General features: G+C 36.2%; 1 protein-coding gene across 1 annotated transcript in view; it reads left to right on the forward strand.

Annotated features, from left to right (window-relative positions):
- Nucleotides 1-16571, forward strand: part of LOC138323727 (E3 ubiquitin-protein ligase rnf213-alpha-like) — a 121983-nt gene extending 105412 nt beyond the window's left edge. The window contains 14 exon segments of the mRNA XM_069268534.1: nt 137-290; nt 800-977; nt 2178-2275; nt 5004-5061; nt 5668-5855; nt 5987-6128; nt 6664-6747; nt 8968-9160; nt 9628-9844; nt 9960-10034; nt 10446-10637; nt 11507-11596; nt 12266-12465; nt 12744-16571. Coding sequence (XP_069124635.1) covers nt 137-290; nt 800-977; nt 2178-2275; nt 5004-5061; nt 5668-5855; nt 5987-6128; nt 6664-6747; nt 8968-9160; nt 9628-9844; nt 9960-10034; nt 10446-10637; nt 11507-11596; nt 12266-12465; nt 12744-12936 — 2062 coding nt within the window. The 3' untranslated portion in view covers nt 12937-16571.
- Nucleotides 16572-17434: the final 863 nt, after the last annotated feature.

The following is a 17434-nucleotide window of genomic DNA, read 5'->3' on the forward strand; positions in this document are numbered from 1 at the left end:
ATAGATATTAAAACCAAAATTTGTATGAGGATATATATTTTTCATACAATCAATTACTGGTAGGATAAATGAATTGTATTAATGAAACATGGATATGAAATGTAATGTAATAGATTATTGCCGTGTTTCATTACAGAACTGACCAGACCAAACCTGGTCATATCCTGGGGAGAGCTGACCAGAGAACAAATGTTATTGTGGGCGAGAGAAAGATGAACCCTGTCTCTTGTGCCATTCTTAGACTTTTAACCCATGTCTCAATGCTTCTTGGGGCCAACGAAAATCCACAGGTATATCTCACACTGTCTGAAGAATTTCTTTGATTGTCACTGATTTCAGCTTAAAACATAAGCATTTAAAATAAACATTTATATGCAATGCAATAAACATTTATAACATCTTCGAAATGAATACTGATGTAATTGAAAAATGACCATATACATGATATGCACAGAATCCTGACTTTACCTTCCATAGACACCTAAAAAGACACCTTAATAAAAACTTTGTGATATCCTACCATATGTACTTGGAGAATGGAGACCCACTCTATTGTCAGTGTAGACACTGCAGTATCCAACACATTGACAAGGTCCCCTGCAGTACATAAAGAGAGCAGAAATCAAGTGGGAGTGTAACCCATTGTGGTTGTGGCACATTTCAGTTTTAGAATTGACATGATTTTTAGTTGCTCACATTGCAGCAATGACATTAATTTTACATGTTCGACATTTTGTTACCAATCTGTGTTGAGCATAAACAATATTAATATGCAAAACTTCAAACTTTCTCTTGTAAGGTGATATGCAACATGATCCAACCAAACATTGCCATTCACACCTTGGCTGACTTTCTCCTGAACCACATTAAGCTGGATATCGCCAGTTTACAACGACTGACTGGACGAAGTGTGGATGATGTCCTTCTGTTAATGCATAAGGTCCTCGACAACCTGACAGAGACATTCAAAACTGGAGGTTCGTTGTTTAGGTTTAAGTATAACTTACACTGTATCATATGTAATATTCTGTGATTCAGGTTTCAAGTGCAACACATGTAGATTTTTAGCTCACTTGACCTGATAGTGTGGTGAGCTTATCCCATGGCCTGTCATCTGTCAAGCTTTCGTCAACAATTCCTTTAAATTGCTACTTGTCATGAACAACTTAGTGGATTGTTACCTGGAGTATCCTTAGGAGAAGTGGAACTGAGTCTGTATATACCATGGCTTTGGCTGTATAGGGGTCAGAAGGCAGGGCCCAATAGGGGATTTTTTGCTAATTCTTTAATATCTAGCTTTATTTTGCTATAGGAATTAACGGTTTTGGTTTGCTATAGGAATTAAAGGCTTTGGTCCTTATTTAGTCTGCAGCATCCTAGTCTAAAAAGGAACTAATTTTGTATAAACCAAGGGTCTGGGTCCCCAGGGCCCGGGGAGGCTCTTGTTTAGGAAGATTAACACTTAGCTCATGAAAATGCTGGATTTGTCTTAAAATGCTAGGTGAGCGATACATGCCCTATGGGCCTCTTGTGTTGGAATCAGTACAAAGTTTTTGTTCTTCTTAAAGCTGCACTGGAGTATAAAGGTGTGCATGGCCTTGACTCCAGAAAATAAGATAATGTTTCTGAACTGAGAATGAAACAGTGTATGATCATAGTAAATGTAAGATGTTGGGAAGCATCTTTGATGGATGATACAGGTCCTCTAGGCCACTTTTCAAACATTTATTATAATATGTTTCAAGTGCCCATTTTAAAGATGCTCCACCGCTGACGAATGGTATTTTTTCTCTATTGAAAACAGGAGCAGACGATATAGTATTTTTCTTTAGTTGCAAAAGTTACTTACTTTATACCATTACCACCATTGAAAAGTTTGAGCTTCTAATTTTACTTCAAGATGAAAATATTAAAAATGATTAATTGCATCTCGAAAAAATTCCCTGGCACTATGTCCTATACAAAATCAAGTACTGATTAGGCATGCTCCAAAAGCAAAATCAATTATTTGATATTATTTTTTTTGTGTTAATTAGACATACACACACAATTAAACACCAATTATTGTTAAAATGATGAGTATCCTTTATGCTCCGTCGGCGGTGGAGCATCTTTAAAAGTTTATTTGAATCACAAATTTTTGGAGGAAGACAAAGTATGTTGTGCCTGTATTCCAGGAGCTGTGAAAGCTGATGTGTTAGCACTGTCTACAAAGGCTGCCAGGAATCGTTGGGAGGATGTGTTTTGTAAACATTGCCTGTCTCCTTTATTACAGGTTAGTGTGCTACTAGCAGATATCAAGTTATGTAGTATTCAACACATTTATGGGTAATATTCAATAGATAAATAGAGATGTTTCTATTGTCCCCTCCCCTCCCCCAATATCTTGCATCCAGTCTTATTCTAGTAAAAGCCAACTTATAATTGGAATACCTTTAATAAAAAGTTAGTTTTACAGTAAATTGACAAGTTTATAGCTACTTATTCCCTGGAGATGTACACACTGAAATTGTTTTGGCAAAACTGCTGTAAAAAGTCAATTAACTAACAAATAATGGACGAAGGTTTACTTAAATGTTACTCTCTGTTCATATGATTAGAAATGCCATGCTCTGTATACTGGTTGTGACATGTAACACACCAGCATTTAGATACCAATAAAAGTTCTGTATCTCTCGTGCAAGAGTCTCTGAGAGTAATGTCATAATGGTGACCCTGACCCCCCTGGGGCAGGAGAGGCGGGGCCCAATAGAGGAAATAGAGGTAAATCCTATAAATCGCTACTTGTCCTAGAGTTCTGCATAGATTATAACCAAATTTGGTCAGAAACTTCCTTATGGGAAGGGGATCAGATTTTGCATAAATGGTGACTTTGACCCCCCTGGGGCAGGAGGGGTGGGGCCCAATAGGGGAAATAGAGGTAAATCCTATAAATCGCTACTTGTCCTAGAGTTCTGCATGGATTATAACCAAATTTGGCCACAAACATCTTTGGGAGAAGGGGAACAGAATTTATATAAATTTTGGCTCTGAGCCCCCGGGGGCAGGAGGGGTGGGGCCCAATAGGGGAAATAGAGGTAAATCCTATAAATCGCTACTTGTCCTAGAGTTCTGCATAGATTATAACCAAATTTGGTCAGAAACTTCCTTAGGGGAAGGGGATCAGATTTTGCATAAATGGTGACCCTGACCCCCCAGGGGCAGGAGGGGCGGGGCCCAATAGGGGTAATAGAGGTAAATCCTATAAATCGCTAACTTGTCCTATAGCTGCAATATTGTAGCTCAAAAGACTTTGAGACAGAATTAAATGGTGTCGTCTTTAGAGCTACAATTGGTGCCTATTACTGCTAATGGAGCAAAGTAATGATTATGCAAACCATTATAAAACGTTTGTTTGCATTTGTATCGTACTTGTTTGATATCGCTTACCTACTAGGCAATAAAACTAAACCACATAAAATATCAAATTCTCATCGAGGCATTATTTTTTACATAATACATATGAAGGTCTTTCTGAAAGGAATTTATACGACAAGTCAACAAATTGTGAATTTGACATCTTGTGAGCGGTACGGTAGATATTAAGAATGGTAGTTATGTTTGTTTTGGACAAATATAATATGTAAATGCATGTATACGCATAAAATAATTGGAAACCTACAAAAAAGTAAAGAAAACTATGCCCGAGTGATTTTCGGAGGCAGTGCTCCACTACGACATATAGGGACCAATTCGTACCCGGCCGACAGGTATAGTAGCCCGGGTACGTATATTCGTTCTACTTGTCCTAGAGTTCTGCATGGATTATAACCAAATTTGGCCACAAACTTCCTTAGGGGAAGGGGATCAGATTTTGAATAAATGGTGACCCTGACCCCCCCTGGGGCAGGAGGGGCGGGGCCCAATAGGGGTAATAGAGGTAAATCCTATAAATCGCTACTTGTCCTAGAGTTCTGCATGGATTATAACCAAATTTGGCCACAAACATCCTTAGGACAAGGGGATCAGAATTTGAATAAATGGTGACTTTGACCCCCCTGGGGCAGGAGGGGCGGGGCCCAATAGGGGAAATAGAGGTAAATCCTATAAATTGCTACTTGTCCTAGCCTACAGTTCTGCATGGATTATAACCAAATTTGGCCACAAACATCTTTGGGAGAAGGGGAACAGAACTTTTTTGGCTCTAATCCCCCCAGGGGCAGGAGGGGCGGGGCCCAATAGGGGAATTAGAGGTAAATCCTATAAATCGCTACTCGTCCTAGAGTTCTGCATGGATTGTAACCAAATTTGGCCACAAACATCCTTGGGGGAAGGGGAACAGAACTTGTATAAATTTTGGCTCTGACCCCCCGGGGGCAGGAGGGGCGGGGCCCAATAGGGGAATTAAGAGGTAAATCCTATAAATTGCTACTTGTTCTAGAGTTCCGCATGGATTGTAACCAAATTTGGCCGCAAACATCCTTGGGGGAAGGGGAACAGAACTTGTATAAATTTTGGCTCTGACCCCCCGGGGGCAGGAGGGGCGGGGCCCAATAGGGGAATTAGAGGTAAATCCTATAAATCGTTACTTTTCCTAGAGTTCTGCATGGATTATAACCAAATTTGGCCACAAACATCTTTGGGAGAAGGGGAACAGAACTTTTTTGGCTCTAATCCCCCCAGGGGCAGGAGGGGCGGGGCCCAATAGGGGAATTAGAGGTAAATCCTATAAATCGCTACTCGTCCTAGAGTTCTGCATGGATTGTAACCAAATTTGGCCACAAACATCCTTGGCGGAAGGGGAACAGAACTTGTAAAAATTTTGGCTCTGACCCCTTGGGGGCAGGAGAGGCAGGGCCCAATAGGGGAATTACAGGTAAATCCTGTTAATATTCAAATTCCTTCAGAAAAGAAACAATGAACCTGTATTCAGAACATTACTTTGCATTACAAACCAGGTGAGTGATACAGGCCCTCTGGGCCTCTTGTTTTCTAGTCTATTTATGAATTTTCCTACTCGACAGGATATGGAGAAAACTATGAAATCCTGTAATGAACAACTTACACAAGACAAGAGACTGGGTAAGTGATTTCCTTTAAGAAAGGTAATATGAAACTGAAATGATCCTGACATTGTTCTAACTAAATGTTGTTATTTTTTTGGTCTTTCTAAAAATCCAAAATGGCCACTACAGCCCCATCTTGAAAAAATATTTTCAACTTCTTCCAAAGTTTTAAGGGCAGCTTTAAAAATTATGTCTTAATATTTTTAGAGTCTCTCAAAAACATTGCTCTGTCTGTCTAAAATTCAAAATGCATACATCTTGAAAAACTGTGCTTAATTCTTTTCCCATTCGAATGATGGCAAAGTTGTCAGATTACTGTTAAGGTCTTTTGTTAAATTTAGATTGAATTCAAATTTGTAGATATGACTACAGAATCATTAAAAGACAAAAAGCAAGTCCCGAAATGACAAAACAACCTTTAAAGGTCTTAATCTTTTTGTAAAAGGGGGTATAATATTTTCAGTTTAAACAAAATTGTCAATCTTTAAGTATGCATTATTTTAATCATGTTGGAGGCAAGAAAAAAATTTTCTTGTAAAGAAAGGAGACAAAATTTTCTAGATAAAAAGAATAAGGAAAATTAAGATAGAGCGCTTCTTAATACCTTATGTAATATTGACAGGATCCGACCCCCTTTTGTGCCTCCTGTTTGAGATAGACACACCTCAGGAACAGACTTCTGCCATAGCTCTACAGGAAGTACCAACTGTGTGGCGGTTCAGGTCACGGATCTCCATGGACCACCTCACCACTGTCTTCCAGACAAAGATGGGAAAAGAACACCAGATACTCAGGCTGTTTCTGGACGAGGTATAATCTGTTCAGAATATGAAATAATTGTGACTGGAATAATATTCTCTAATGTGTGTAAATGATCTTTGTAAAGATAAAAATGTTATCTAATTATTCTATCATTTACACCATCTTTTGTGGATTTGAAGGATTGTCACCTGCGAGCTATCCGTCTGGTCCCCAGCATCCTACGTCTACAGAGGCTTTTGATCAACAAATACCAGAGGAAGCTGGACCGAGCCGAGGCTACAGCCTTCACAGTGGAACAGGCACAATATGACTTCATTCAAGGTTAAACATACTTCTAATCAAATGACATTAATTCTGATAAATACGTTGAACACTTTTGTCAAAGCTCATATCTGTTACAAAATAATGTACATTGTACTTGTAATAGGATATGTCATGGCGCGGCATCCATAGTCCTTCAACTTTTCACAAAAGTTCCTTCTAGTCATGAACATGTCAACTGAATTGATTTTGACCAAATATGGTATGAAGTTTCCTTGGGTGAAGGGGAATCAATCTGGTATAAATGGTGGGCCTGGCCCCTCAGGCTGGTCCCCCAGGGGCCTGAGGGGCAGGGCCCAATTGAGGAAATATACCGGTAGCAAATAAAATCCTTCTGTAGAAATGAAGGGAATTAGTTCCAAATTGGTCTGAAGGGCCTCTTGTTGTTGTTAAAGATTTCACAATTTTACCACTTGCTTTTGTAGTACTGGGTATGTACATGTTCAGTCTTTAACATTACATATATATTACAAAACTAACGATATATTACTTCTGGTACTGATGGCATTTAACTTCTACGACCTTTCTTTTGTAGATGGTAAAGATGATGAAGTGAAACTGCTGATTCAGAATTTTGCTGAAGCCTGGAATTGTGTACGACAGGCACTGGAAAACTTTCGTAAGTCTTAGCTGTTGGCTAGGAGTTAGATTCTGAATGGTTTACATAGCTATACAAAACACTGTCCTATCAATCTAAAAGATGTAGCTGGTCTAAGTTGTCTATACATATCTACCAAATACACTCTTCACATGGCTTAAAGATGCTCCACTGCTAACAGAGCATAAACAATACTTATCATTGAACAATAACTGATGTTTAATCCTATATATGTATGTCTAATTAACACAAAACTACATATGAAATAATTTGTATTATTTTTGTTGCATGCAGATTCAGTATTTCATTCCATATAGGGCATAGTGCCATGGATTTTTTTCAGCCCGCATCATCAGATGGTGGGCTATTCAAATCGCCTTTCGTCCGTGGTCCGTCCGTCCTTCCGTCCGTCCGTCCGTTAACAATTCTTGTTACCGCTATTTCTCAGAAAGTACAAAAGGGATCTTTTTCAAATTTCATATGTAGGTTCCCCTAGGGCCCTAGTTGTGCATATTGCAATTTGAGACTGATCGGTCAACAAGATGGCCGACCGGCGGCCATCTTGGATTTTGATTGTTAAAGTTTGTTACCGCTATTTCTCAGAAAGTACTGAAGGGATCTTTCTCAAATTTTATATGTAGGTTCCCCTAGGGCCCTAGTTGTGCATATTGCAATTTGAGACTGATCGGTCAACAAGATGGCCGACCGGCGGCCATCTTGGATTTTGATTGTTAAAGTTTGTTACCGCTATTTCTCAGAAAGTACTGAAGGGATCTTTTTCAAATTTCATATGTAGGTTCCCCTAGGGCCCTAGTTGTGCATATTGCAATTTGAGACTGATCGGTTAACAAGATGGCCGACCGGCGGCCATCTTGGATTTTGATAGTTAAAGTTTGTTAAACCGCTAATTCTCAGAAAGTAAAGAAGGGATCTTTCTCAAATTTCATATGTAGGTTTTCTTAGGGCCTTAGTTGTGCATATAGCAATTTGAGACTGATGGGTCAACAAGATGGCCAAACGGCCGCCATCTTGGATTTTGATAGTTAAAGTTTGTTACCGCTATTTCTCAGAAAGTGCTGAAGGGATCTTTCTCAAATTTCATATGTAGGTTCCCCTAGGGCCCTAGTTGTGCATGTTGAAATTTGAGACTGATCGGTCAGCAAGATGGCCGAACGGCCGCCATCTTGGATTTTGGTAGTTGAAGTTTGTTACCACTATTTCTCAGAAAGTATTGAAGAGATCTCTCTCAAATTCAATAAGTAGGTTTCCCTTAGCCCCTAGTTGGGCATAAAGGTTTTGGGACTGATAGGTCAACAAGATGGCCGACAGCCCGCTTCTTGGATTTAGATACTAAAGTTTGTTACCGCTATTTCTCAGAAAGTACCTTAAGGGATCATTCTCAAATTTCACAAGTAGGTTCCCCTAGGGCCCTAGTTGTGCATATTGCATTTATCGGTCAACAAGATGGCCACCTGGCCGCCATCTTGGATTTTGATAGTTACCGCTATTTGTCAGAAATCACTGAAGGGATATCTCTCAAATTCCATGCATAGGTTCCCCTTGGGCCCTAGTTGTGCATAGTACCTTTGGGACTAGTCTGTCAACAAGATGGCCAAGCGGCCATCTTGGATTTCACCACTGTTTCTCAGAAAGTAATGAAGCGATCTGTCTTAAATTTCATATGTAGTATGTTTGAAAAAGTTTGAAAAGCAGGGAAAAGATCCCTCTTTCCATTATCAAACATAGATCATTCTTTGGTGGGCGCCAAGATCCCTCTGGGATCTCTTGTTTTCAGGGCGCAATTAATTATCTTTAATATATATATATTTAAGCAAAATAAGACGTTCCTTTTCAATGGTGGTAATGGTGTAAAGTAACTATTTTAACTGAAGAAAAATACTAATTTCTTTGCTTCTGTGTTTGATAAAGAAAAAAATACCATTCGTCAAAAATGGTGTAGCATCTTTAAGAAATTTCATCTTAGTTGAGAGACAAGACAGGATTAAAGTATTTTTACTTACACACTTATTCCGCTACAAACATTTCATTCGCTGTTCATGTAAAATCTGACAATTGTTATAAAAATTAGATACTGTAAACTTCTTACTTTAGTACTTATCACAATCTTTTGTGCAAACCTGTTTCAAAATCAAGTTTGCACTGAAATTTGATTGAGCCAATATCAACATGCTTTAATTTCACAAAGATTTTGATTTCTCTGATGGATCTGATATTTTATAGCTTGCCCAACATCCAATGGGATTGCTGTTGTGTCCAAAGAGTTCTGTTCCAAGCAGATAACAGACAATTCACCCATCTCTATGCTCTTACCAACGATTAAAGATGCTGGTCTATGTTCCTATGTACTTGTATACTTCTTGTTGAAGAAACAGAAAAGCTTCCTGGAGAAATACTGCAAGGTGAAACGACAGAAGTAAGTATAACATAGACCAACACCCGTCCCCTTATACATCAACACCCATCTCCATACTCACTACCTCAAACTTTCTGGTCACTATTACACCAGCAACAAATTGTAGAAAAGAAATGAAAACCTCTACATGCAGTTTGGTGATGTTTTAAAGGTGAAATTAATAGGTTTAAATAAAACAAGTTTTGTATCTATCACTATTGTTACAATCTTGTTACAGTAAGAACAATCTTGTATTTGTGTGAAATGCCAAAAAAAAAAAAAAAAAATAGGGGAAATACTAAATTCTTGTAGAATTTGAACGTCTTAGGTCATATCTGTAAGAATTCATTAATTTTTTCATAACATCTCAAAATGTTAGGATTCTTATTTAAATGGATGATAACCATTGGTTAGCATAGTCATCAGAGGAATCATCTGACAATTTCAAAATCATTTGAGAAAGATGATTCAATAAATTTGTTTTGCAGGATGACAGATTTACCCAAGGTCAAAGTTCATGACCTGAGTCCTGCCCACCTGATAAGCTACCATCCAGAACGAGACATACTTCCCATCGTACTTGCCAACTGTAACTACTCATTTGAGGTCGGCAAGGGCACTAAGATCGAGTATGACTTTGGAAATATAGAGAGACAACTGGGAGACCGATTCTTGTTTGCAAAATCAGATATTGACATAGATGAGGTAAGGAGCAAGACAAACTTTATATTATACATTTTACAGATCCAGTCTTTTTGCTTATTGTAATGAAATTTCTTTGTAAGAGAGGAATGAGAATGTGGTTGTTTTGGTTTTACAGATTGAAGTAATGACGTATAGATCAGATGTCACAAATGCGATTGTGTTCAGGAGTCTGAGAGAGAAGATCCCACAGGTTTGTACGAGATACACAATCTTTTAATATGTCACTGTTAGTTTTCAGAACATGGCCGTCAAATTTCTGGTAATAATCTTAGATAAACTCTTAGGACATATGTACAGATTAAGTTAATTATATATAAATAATGTAGGATCTGTTAGTGGTCACACAGTTAAGATATTTGGTCCTAGGAGTCCTCGATTCCTTGGACATAGATAAGGTAAGGAGTGAGACGAATCAATCAAGAGATCAATTTGGGACATTTGTCATTGTGTTGATGTTTTACTGTGGAAACTGAAGTTTCCCTGGCCATCAAAATCAAGCGCATCCTTCAAAACAGATGTTGGTAGAATATGAAATGGTTGGAATATTAAATCTCTAATGTATTCAGTCTCTGTGTATGTTGTTTGGTTATTGTTGTAACAGGTACAGTTGGGAGCTGCCGTACGACATCAGATCTGCCAGGAGCTGAGAAGTCTACCTGAAATCTGTGATTGTCTGGACAAACTGGATATCACCATTAGCTTCCTCAAGTCTGTTGGTGAAAATCCTACCTTCCGTTTGGACACCTTCATGACACAGACTCTCAAACTGACAAACCCATTGGTCAGTCCAAAGGTAAAATACTGCTCTCAAAATGACAAACTCATTGGTCAGTCCAAAGATAAAATACTCCCTCAAACTGACAAACCCATTGGTCAGTCCAAAGGTAAAATATCGCCTTCAAACTAATAAACCTATTGGTCAGTCCAAAGGTAAAATACTGCCCTCAAACTAACAAACCCATTGGTCAGTCCAAAGGTAAAATACTGCCTTCAAAATGACAAACTCATTTGTCAGTCCAAAGGTAAAATACTGCCCTCAAACTGACAAACCCATTGGTCAGTCCAAAGATAAAATATCGCCTTCAAACTAATAAACCTATCGGTCAGTCCAAAGGTAAAATACTGCCCTCAAACTAATAAACCCATTGGTCAGTCCAAAGGTAAAATATCGCCTTCAAACTAATAAACCTATTGGTCAGTCCAAATGTAAAATACTGCCCTCAAACTGACAAACTCATTGGTCAGTCCAAATGTAAAATACTGCCCTCAAACTAACAAACCCATTGGTCAGTCCAAATGTAAAATACCGCCCTCAAACTAACAAACCCATTGGTCAGTCCAAATGTAAAATACCGCCCTCAAACTAACAAACCCATTGGTCAGGCCAAAGGTAAAATACTGCCCTCAAACTGACAAACTCATTGGTCAGGCCAACGTAAAATACTGCCCTGAAATCTGACTTATTCTCTGGTTTCGCCAAGATAATAAAAATCTGGTAAACTATTTCAACAAACAAGAAAATACCGGCCCTTAAAACTATATATCATTTTTGTATGATATTAGATAAATAAATAATGATAAAGTATATGCATTGTAATTGTAGAAACCTGTATTGTGATAAGACTTGTGTGTAGATATTTGACATACACATTTTTTTAACAGTCCAAGGCAGAATGTCAGTGTCAGCATGTTCAGTGTTTGTGGCTCACTCTGGCACAGGAAAAGACCAAATGGCTGGCAAAACATAGAAAGGTACAGTTCCTCTTTTCAGAAGCAAGCAACATATTTTGATTTAGGTCTGTCCCTTCTGTGCAATAACAGAAGGCTTCGCCTTGGAAACAAGGTTAAATCTAACGAAATCCATCTTAATTCATTTTATTCAAACATGGACATGAGTAAATTCTTCAGAACTAATAGTATTGACCCATTAGCTACGGAAAAGTAAAAATATTTTTGCAATTCTTTATATACTTTTTCAATTCAATTCAATTTATTGCTCTTTTACAATTACATAGTAATTCAATGGCAAAAGAAACAATAACATGAATAGTGTTTGATCAATAGTAGCTGTAGCAGATATTGACCAAATTTTTTTCCCCAGCCTTTTTGAAAGATGGGGTTTAATATGTTTTCGAATTGCCACTATCCATGGAAATTACTTGATTTACAAAAAAGATTTTGGTGAAAGAAGGAAAGCCCTGTACTAAATCTTTTTGAAATTCTAAACATACAGTTTACTTGTTTTGGGGTTGTTTGTTTGTTTTAAATGCTGATTTCAGAAATACAAGTGTTCGGATATAGATGCCAAATATAAAACATGTTAAGGAGACATTTGAATTTTTTGGGCCATATACTAAATATATAGGTGAAATCATTGCGGTATTGATTATTTAACTATTTTCGGGGCCATTTACTTTACAGGATGTGTTTGACAGTCTCGGGGAAGATTACAGAAAGGAGCTGAAAGATCAACAGCGAGAGAGTCTGCAGTACTTCTGTGACGGACTACAGACAGATAAAGTAGAGGTCCTCATGGAGTTTCTGTTTGAGTGTATCATGCTGATGATCGCCATTCCACAAAACACAGATGATGAGGACGCCTACGATATACTTAATCAAAGGTGAGGGCTGTAGATGCCAAGTTATAAAGGTGACTGTAATCACCCCTAGTATCCCTCCTTGAGGTCTACACTACTGGTTGAAGGTTGGATGATGTGCCCACCATCATCTCATTATTTGCTATTCCAATCACATAATAATCACACACATAATAATTATAATATACAATGTAAAGCCCTCTTACTGATACTTTTTATATAATAATATAAGATCATTTTGACTTATATTTTCACCTTTGATTATTTGAAGTTGTGCATTATTTTGTAATTTTCTCCTTCAGTCTTCAACGAAACCTGGAAGGTTATTTGTACAGTCCTTTGTACGATGAGGAACCTCTCCTGCCAGACTGGTTAAGGGACACTATTACCAGACTGGACGCAGACACTCCAGATAAACTCCTCGTGTCGCAATGTGTCAATGTGTGGCTCGTCTTGTTTGAGTCTTACAGACAAAAGGAGAGAGAAAGGAGATAGACATATGGCGTCAATGTATCAATGTATACATATCTTGTTTATGCTTGTAACAAGAACAGGAAGAGGAGATAGAGATTCATAGTGCCATATGTACTCTAGATGTATATATCACAAAAACTATGATTCACTAAGTGAGCTTTGAATAATATTGATATGGGACACAACTTATACTTATATTCATTAAATTGTGGGGTTTTTTTTCTAAATAAAGGGGAGACAATCTTCTTTTATCATGTTAAAATGTTTGGCAATTGATTATGATGACATTGTTACACATTACATTTTGTATTGAGCTTAAAAATCATAAATAAGGTCCTAGTTTGTATTGAATATTATCATGTTGTGATAGATGGGATCCATAGGAGAGTTATCTATGTATTGTAACAATGAAATCCAGTACATCATTATACTTCCCAAGACACTGTTGTAGTTATATGACTTTGTAAGCAGATGTGATTTGCTATGTGTTTTGAAATAAGACCCACCACTTCTATTATTGATAAATAGTCTTAGTTATTGTACTGTACTATTCATATGCATTGTATGTTGATTACCCATATGTTATTGAAATGGTGTTAGATGATTTACTTGTCAATGAAGGATATGTTTGTGTTTTGATAAAGTAACACAATACTAATTAATACTTGTTTCATTCTTTTGTTTTTCATTAAAAGCTAGGTTATTTCCTTTACCTTTGTAATGATACCATGGTTAGCTATTCACTAATTGTAGTGTGTTTTGAAACTGATATCGGTATGGCTTTTATACCAGACTCTGTTATCAGGTGTATGTAAACTGTATCTTACTGTGCCTTTAACATTGAACAGATTATATGTTTATATACAGTATTTATATCATATATTGAAGTTTACGTATATGTCATTACGAGGATAGCTTTAATATGCTGCAGTGTATTATTACTGATGATATCCTACAAAGTTCGGTGATATTTTAAGTGTACAGAATCAGACCATACATGTATATAAACTCTATAGCACCATGGACATTTTTGTATAGTATTATGTTTATGTGAACACTAGCATCATTATAATGATGTTTTCTTGTTTAACAATAATAATGATGACACATACAATCAGACTAAATCTTTTTCTATGAAGTTTCCATCCTGTATATTTACACATTCTCTTTCTTTGTGTGGTATAACTTTCTAATTAACAATATCAATTATAATATTCAATATTCCTGTAAATAATGTACCCTGGCATCTGGATTTTATCATAGTTGTTCTCTAATAGATATTTTATACCTGCTAGACCCTGAATTCTTCAAAAAAAAAGTGCCAACTTACCAGAAGTCAAAACTTTCTTCTTATATGTCAAAATGTTGGACTGAAGTCTGTTAGCTAGGGTTTAGTTTGTTTTGAGAAACTGAAGCAGGTAATGTATTATTAGTAAGGGTAAGTATCCTAATTAATAATGAGTTTGTGTGTTATATGTACTGTTAGTAACAGCTATTATCATCTTTTGTTATTGGTTTGCTTGTAACATAATCTATATAACCTATTGTTACTAGTTAAATGTGTATATCTTATATAGATAATACTATTTTGGAAAGACAGAATAGTTGCACAAGCAGTATTTATGGTTGAAAATCTTCTACAATCAGAGTTGTAGATTTATTCTCATTTTAGGTGCAATGGTTATACATCATACTGTTATTTGTTGCGATGGAGTTCCATTGTTCTACTGGTCATATGATTCTTGCCTAAACTTCTAGCTAGGTTAAGGAATAAGAATAATGAGATATCAATGGTAATATGTATGTTGTTGAAGATTCAGTGTTGAACAGTAAATATTTAAGATAGTTATAGTCAGTTTATGGTATGCTTTACTTGTAAGATGCATGCATGGTTTGATAATGATATTTAAGCTGCATGTATCTTTTAGTGCTTAGTGATCCTGTATGTTACTTCAGATAGATTGACAGTGACAAAATATTAAGCTGCATGCATCATTTAGTGTTTGGTTATTATGTGTGTTACTTCAGGTAGATTGACAGTGACGAAATATTTAAGCTGCATGCATCATTAAGTGCTTGTTTCTTCAGATAATAAGATATATAATTACAATCTAACTACATGTATTTAGTTAATACATGGTGATATAAATAATGTGCAACATTGTCCTGCAGACAATGAAATCATTCTATTTTTACAAGCGATAGTACAATCATGATGATCCTACTATCAGACCTCTCAGTGATAGATAATCACCTATTGTCTACGACACGACGGTGGTCTAGGACTATATCACCATTCCCTTCTTGATTTTGACAGCTTTGTTTCAGATTATAAAATGTTTCACATCAGATATAAGGAATATTAAGTATAATCTTTACTTAATATTGTGCTTTTTCATTGCTTGTTACTATTCCTAGAATTTGTCAATTACATTTTATGTTTGATGATAAAACATCACATTAACACTTCAGCTTATCATAGGTTTTTGGTCCATCAGTACTTAAAAAACTAGATGGATATATGCTAAGATGTTTTGAGATTATAGGAAACCAACATCATGGTATGGAGGTTCCTGTCATTCCGTCTCTCTTTTCATACTTTATTTTTGTTTTGTATTTGTCAGATTTTTTCTATGTCATTCCAGTATTACGATTGCTGTTTAATAATCAAACTTCTCATACTAACGTCAAACTTTAAAAGATAGCTATATTTTTATTGTTTATATACTGTATGTTTTTTTTATTACCGTAAATAATTGCCTTTGAATCATTGGATTGGCTTATTAATAACTTTGCTTCTCATTTCATTGTTTGATTTTCCTCATATTTATATAAGAATGTAGTCATGCTTTAACTTATTCTGAGCTTGTATATTCCTTTGATAGAGAACTATATTCCAGAGAACATCTACTGCAGGTCTTCACATTCTGTAGAATAAGAAAGCTTTTAGCCCAGGATTGTAGATGGGACACACGTTTTGTTGCTTTGTTGTTTCATTTTGGTTTCTCTCCATTTTATTGTTACTGTCATGATTAATTTGCGAGCTTTAATTTGTTGCTTATTATTTAATCAGGTTTCTGATTGTTGTTTTTTTTTTTTTTTTTTTTTTTTTTTCATTGTTACTCTTAATATTTTGGAATATTGTTATTGTTTGTTTGTTTGAAAAAAATTACCTAGTACTTGCAAGGAATATGTATATATATTCACTTACAATTTGAATATTATGATATAACAATAAATGTAATATTATATCTTTATGGGATAATTCTCTCATCAACTAACATTCCGTCAGCCGGATGGTATTATAAAATGGAGTTATTCCCCCTGATTCTGGAGTGATTGCTTTCTCTGCTGTACCTATATATATTAAAATAATGTTGTAATTGAGTTGGCATTCTTACGTAAGTTTGAAATATGAGGCGCTGTACTTAGTGATGATAAAGTACATGTAGTCAATACTAGGCAGTCTTGATTTGTCTTTTTGTAATACTATTATAATTATTATAGAGAATAATGTTGAGTGGCATACAAATCTGATATAAGTTCGAAGAGTTTGTGAATTTTTTATTTTTCATTCTAAAAACTAAATATGCATACATACATGTGCAATATGTGCATATATTTGAATTTTCTATAAAATAAACTTGTGAATCATCTTTTGTCTGTTCTTTTATCATGGTGGTTTACAGTTACTAACAAACTCAATTATATGTGGCTCTACTGACTGAATTAAAAAGATACAACATGTAATAATATGTTACACTATATAAATGCTGCTTTTAATTACTGCATGATGTGAGCCCATGTCATCTTTAGATACCCAACATCTCCATCATCTTCCTTTGTCCCTTAGGTGAAATTCAACCGAATTGACGAAAAAGGTGGTGCTTGAATTGTGCAAATCTTATGCAGGCAGCTGATGGCCTTTATTGGTCACCAGAATTGTAGAATCCTGGAGACAATTTGACTTTTTAGGTAACACGAGGCAAAGTCTCAAGTGACCTATTTCAATCGCCTTTTGTCCGTTGTTGTGCGTCGTGCATCATATGTCCGTAAACAATTTACATTTTCAACTTCTGAAGTACGTAATTTCTATGAAATTTTGCACAAACCTTCTAAGGCATAAGCCCAATCAAAATTGTGAATGATATGGTCACCACCCCACCCCCAGGGGACTGTGGGAGGGGCCAAATGGGGTAAAATTGACTAAAATTTCAAAAATCTTCTTCTCTACTCATAGATGTGGTGGAATGTGGTTAAGTTTACAATGTACTATAGTTAATATGGGGAAAACACATTTTGAGCATTATTTGGTCATTTGTAATAGAAAATGAGTCAAATATTGTCAGAAAATCAGTATGAGATGAACATTGAATCATATTTACAAATTTTCCATGACTGACCCCCAGGGGCCTTAGAGCGGGGTCAAAAGGGGTAAAATAGGCTAAAAACTTCAAAAACCTTTTTTCTAAAATTCTGGAAAATCAAATACTTTTCATAGAAGGAAAGGTCTTAAGGT

Source organism: Argopecten irradians, chromosome 1 (assembly GCF_041381155.1).
Source record: "Argopecten irradians isolate NY chromosome 1, Ai_NY, whole genome shotgun sequence".
Lineage (NCBI taxonomy): Eukaryota > Metazoa > Mollusca > Bivalvia > Pectinida > Pectinidae > Argopecten > Argopecten irradians.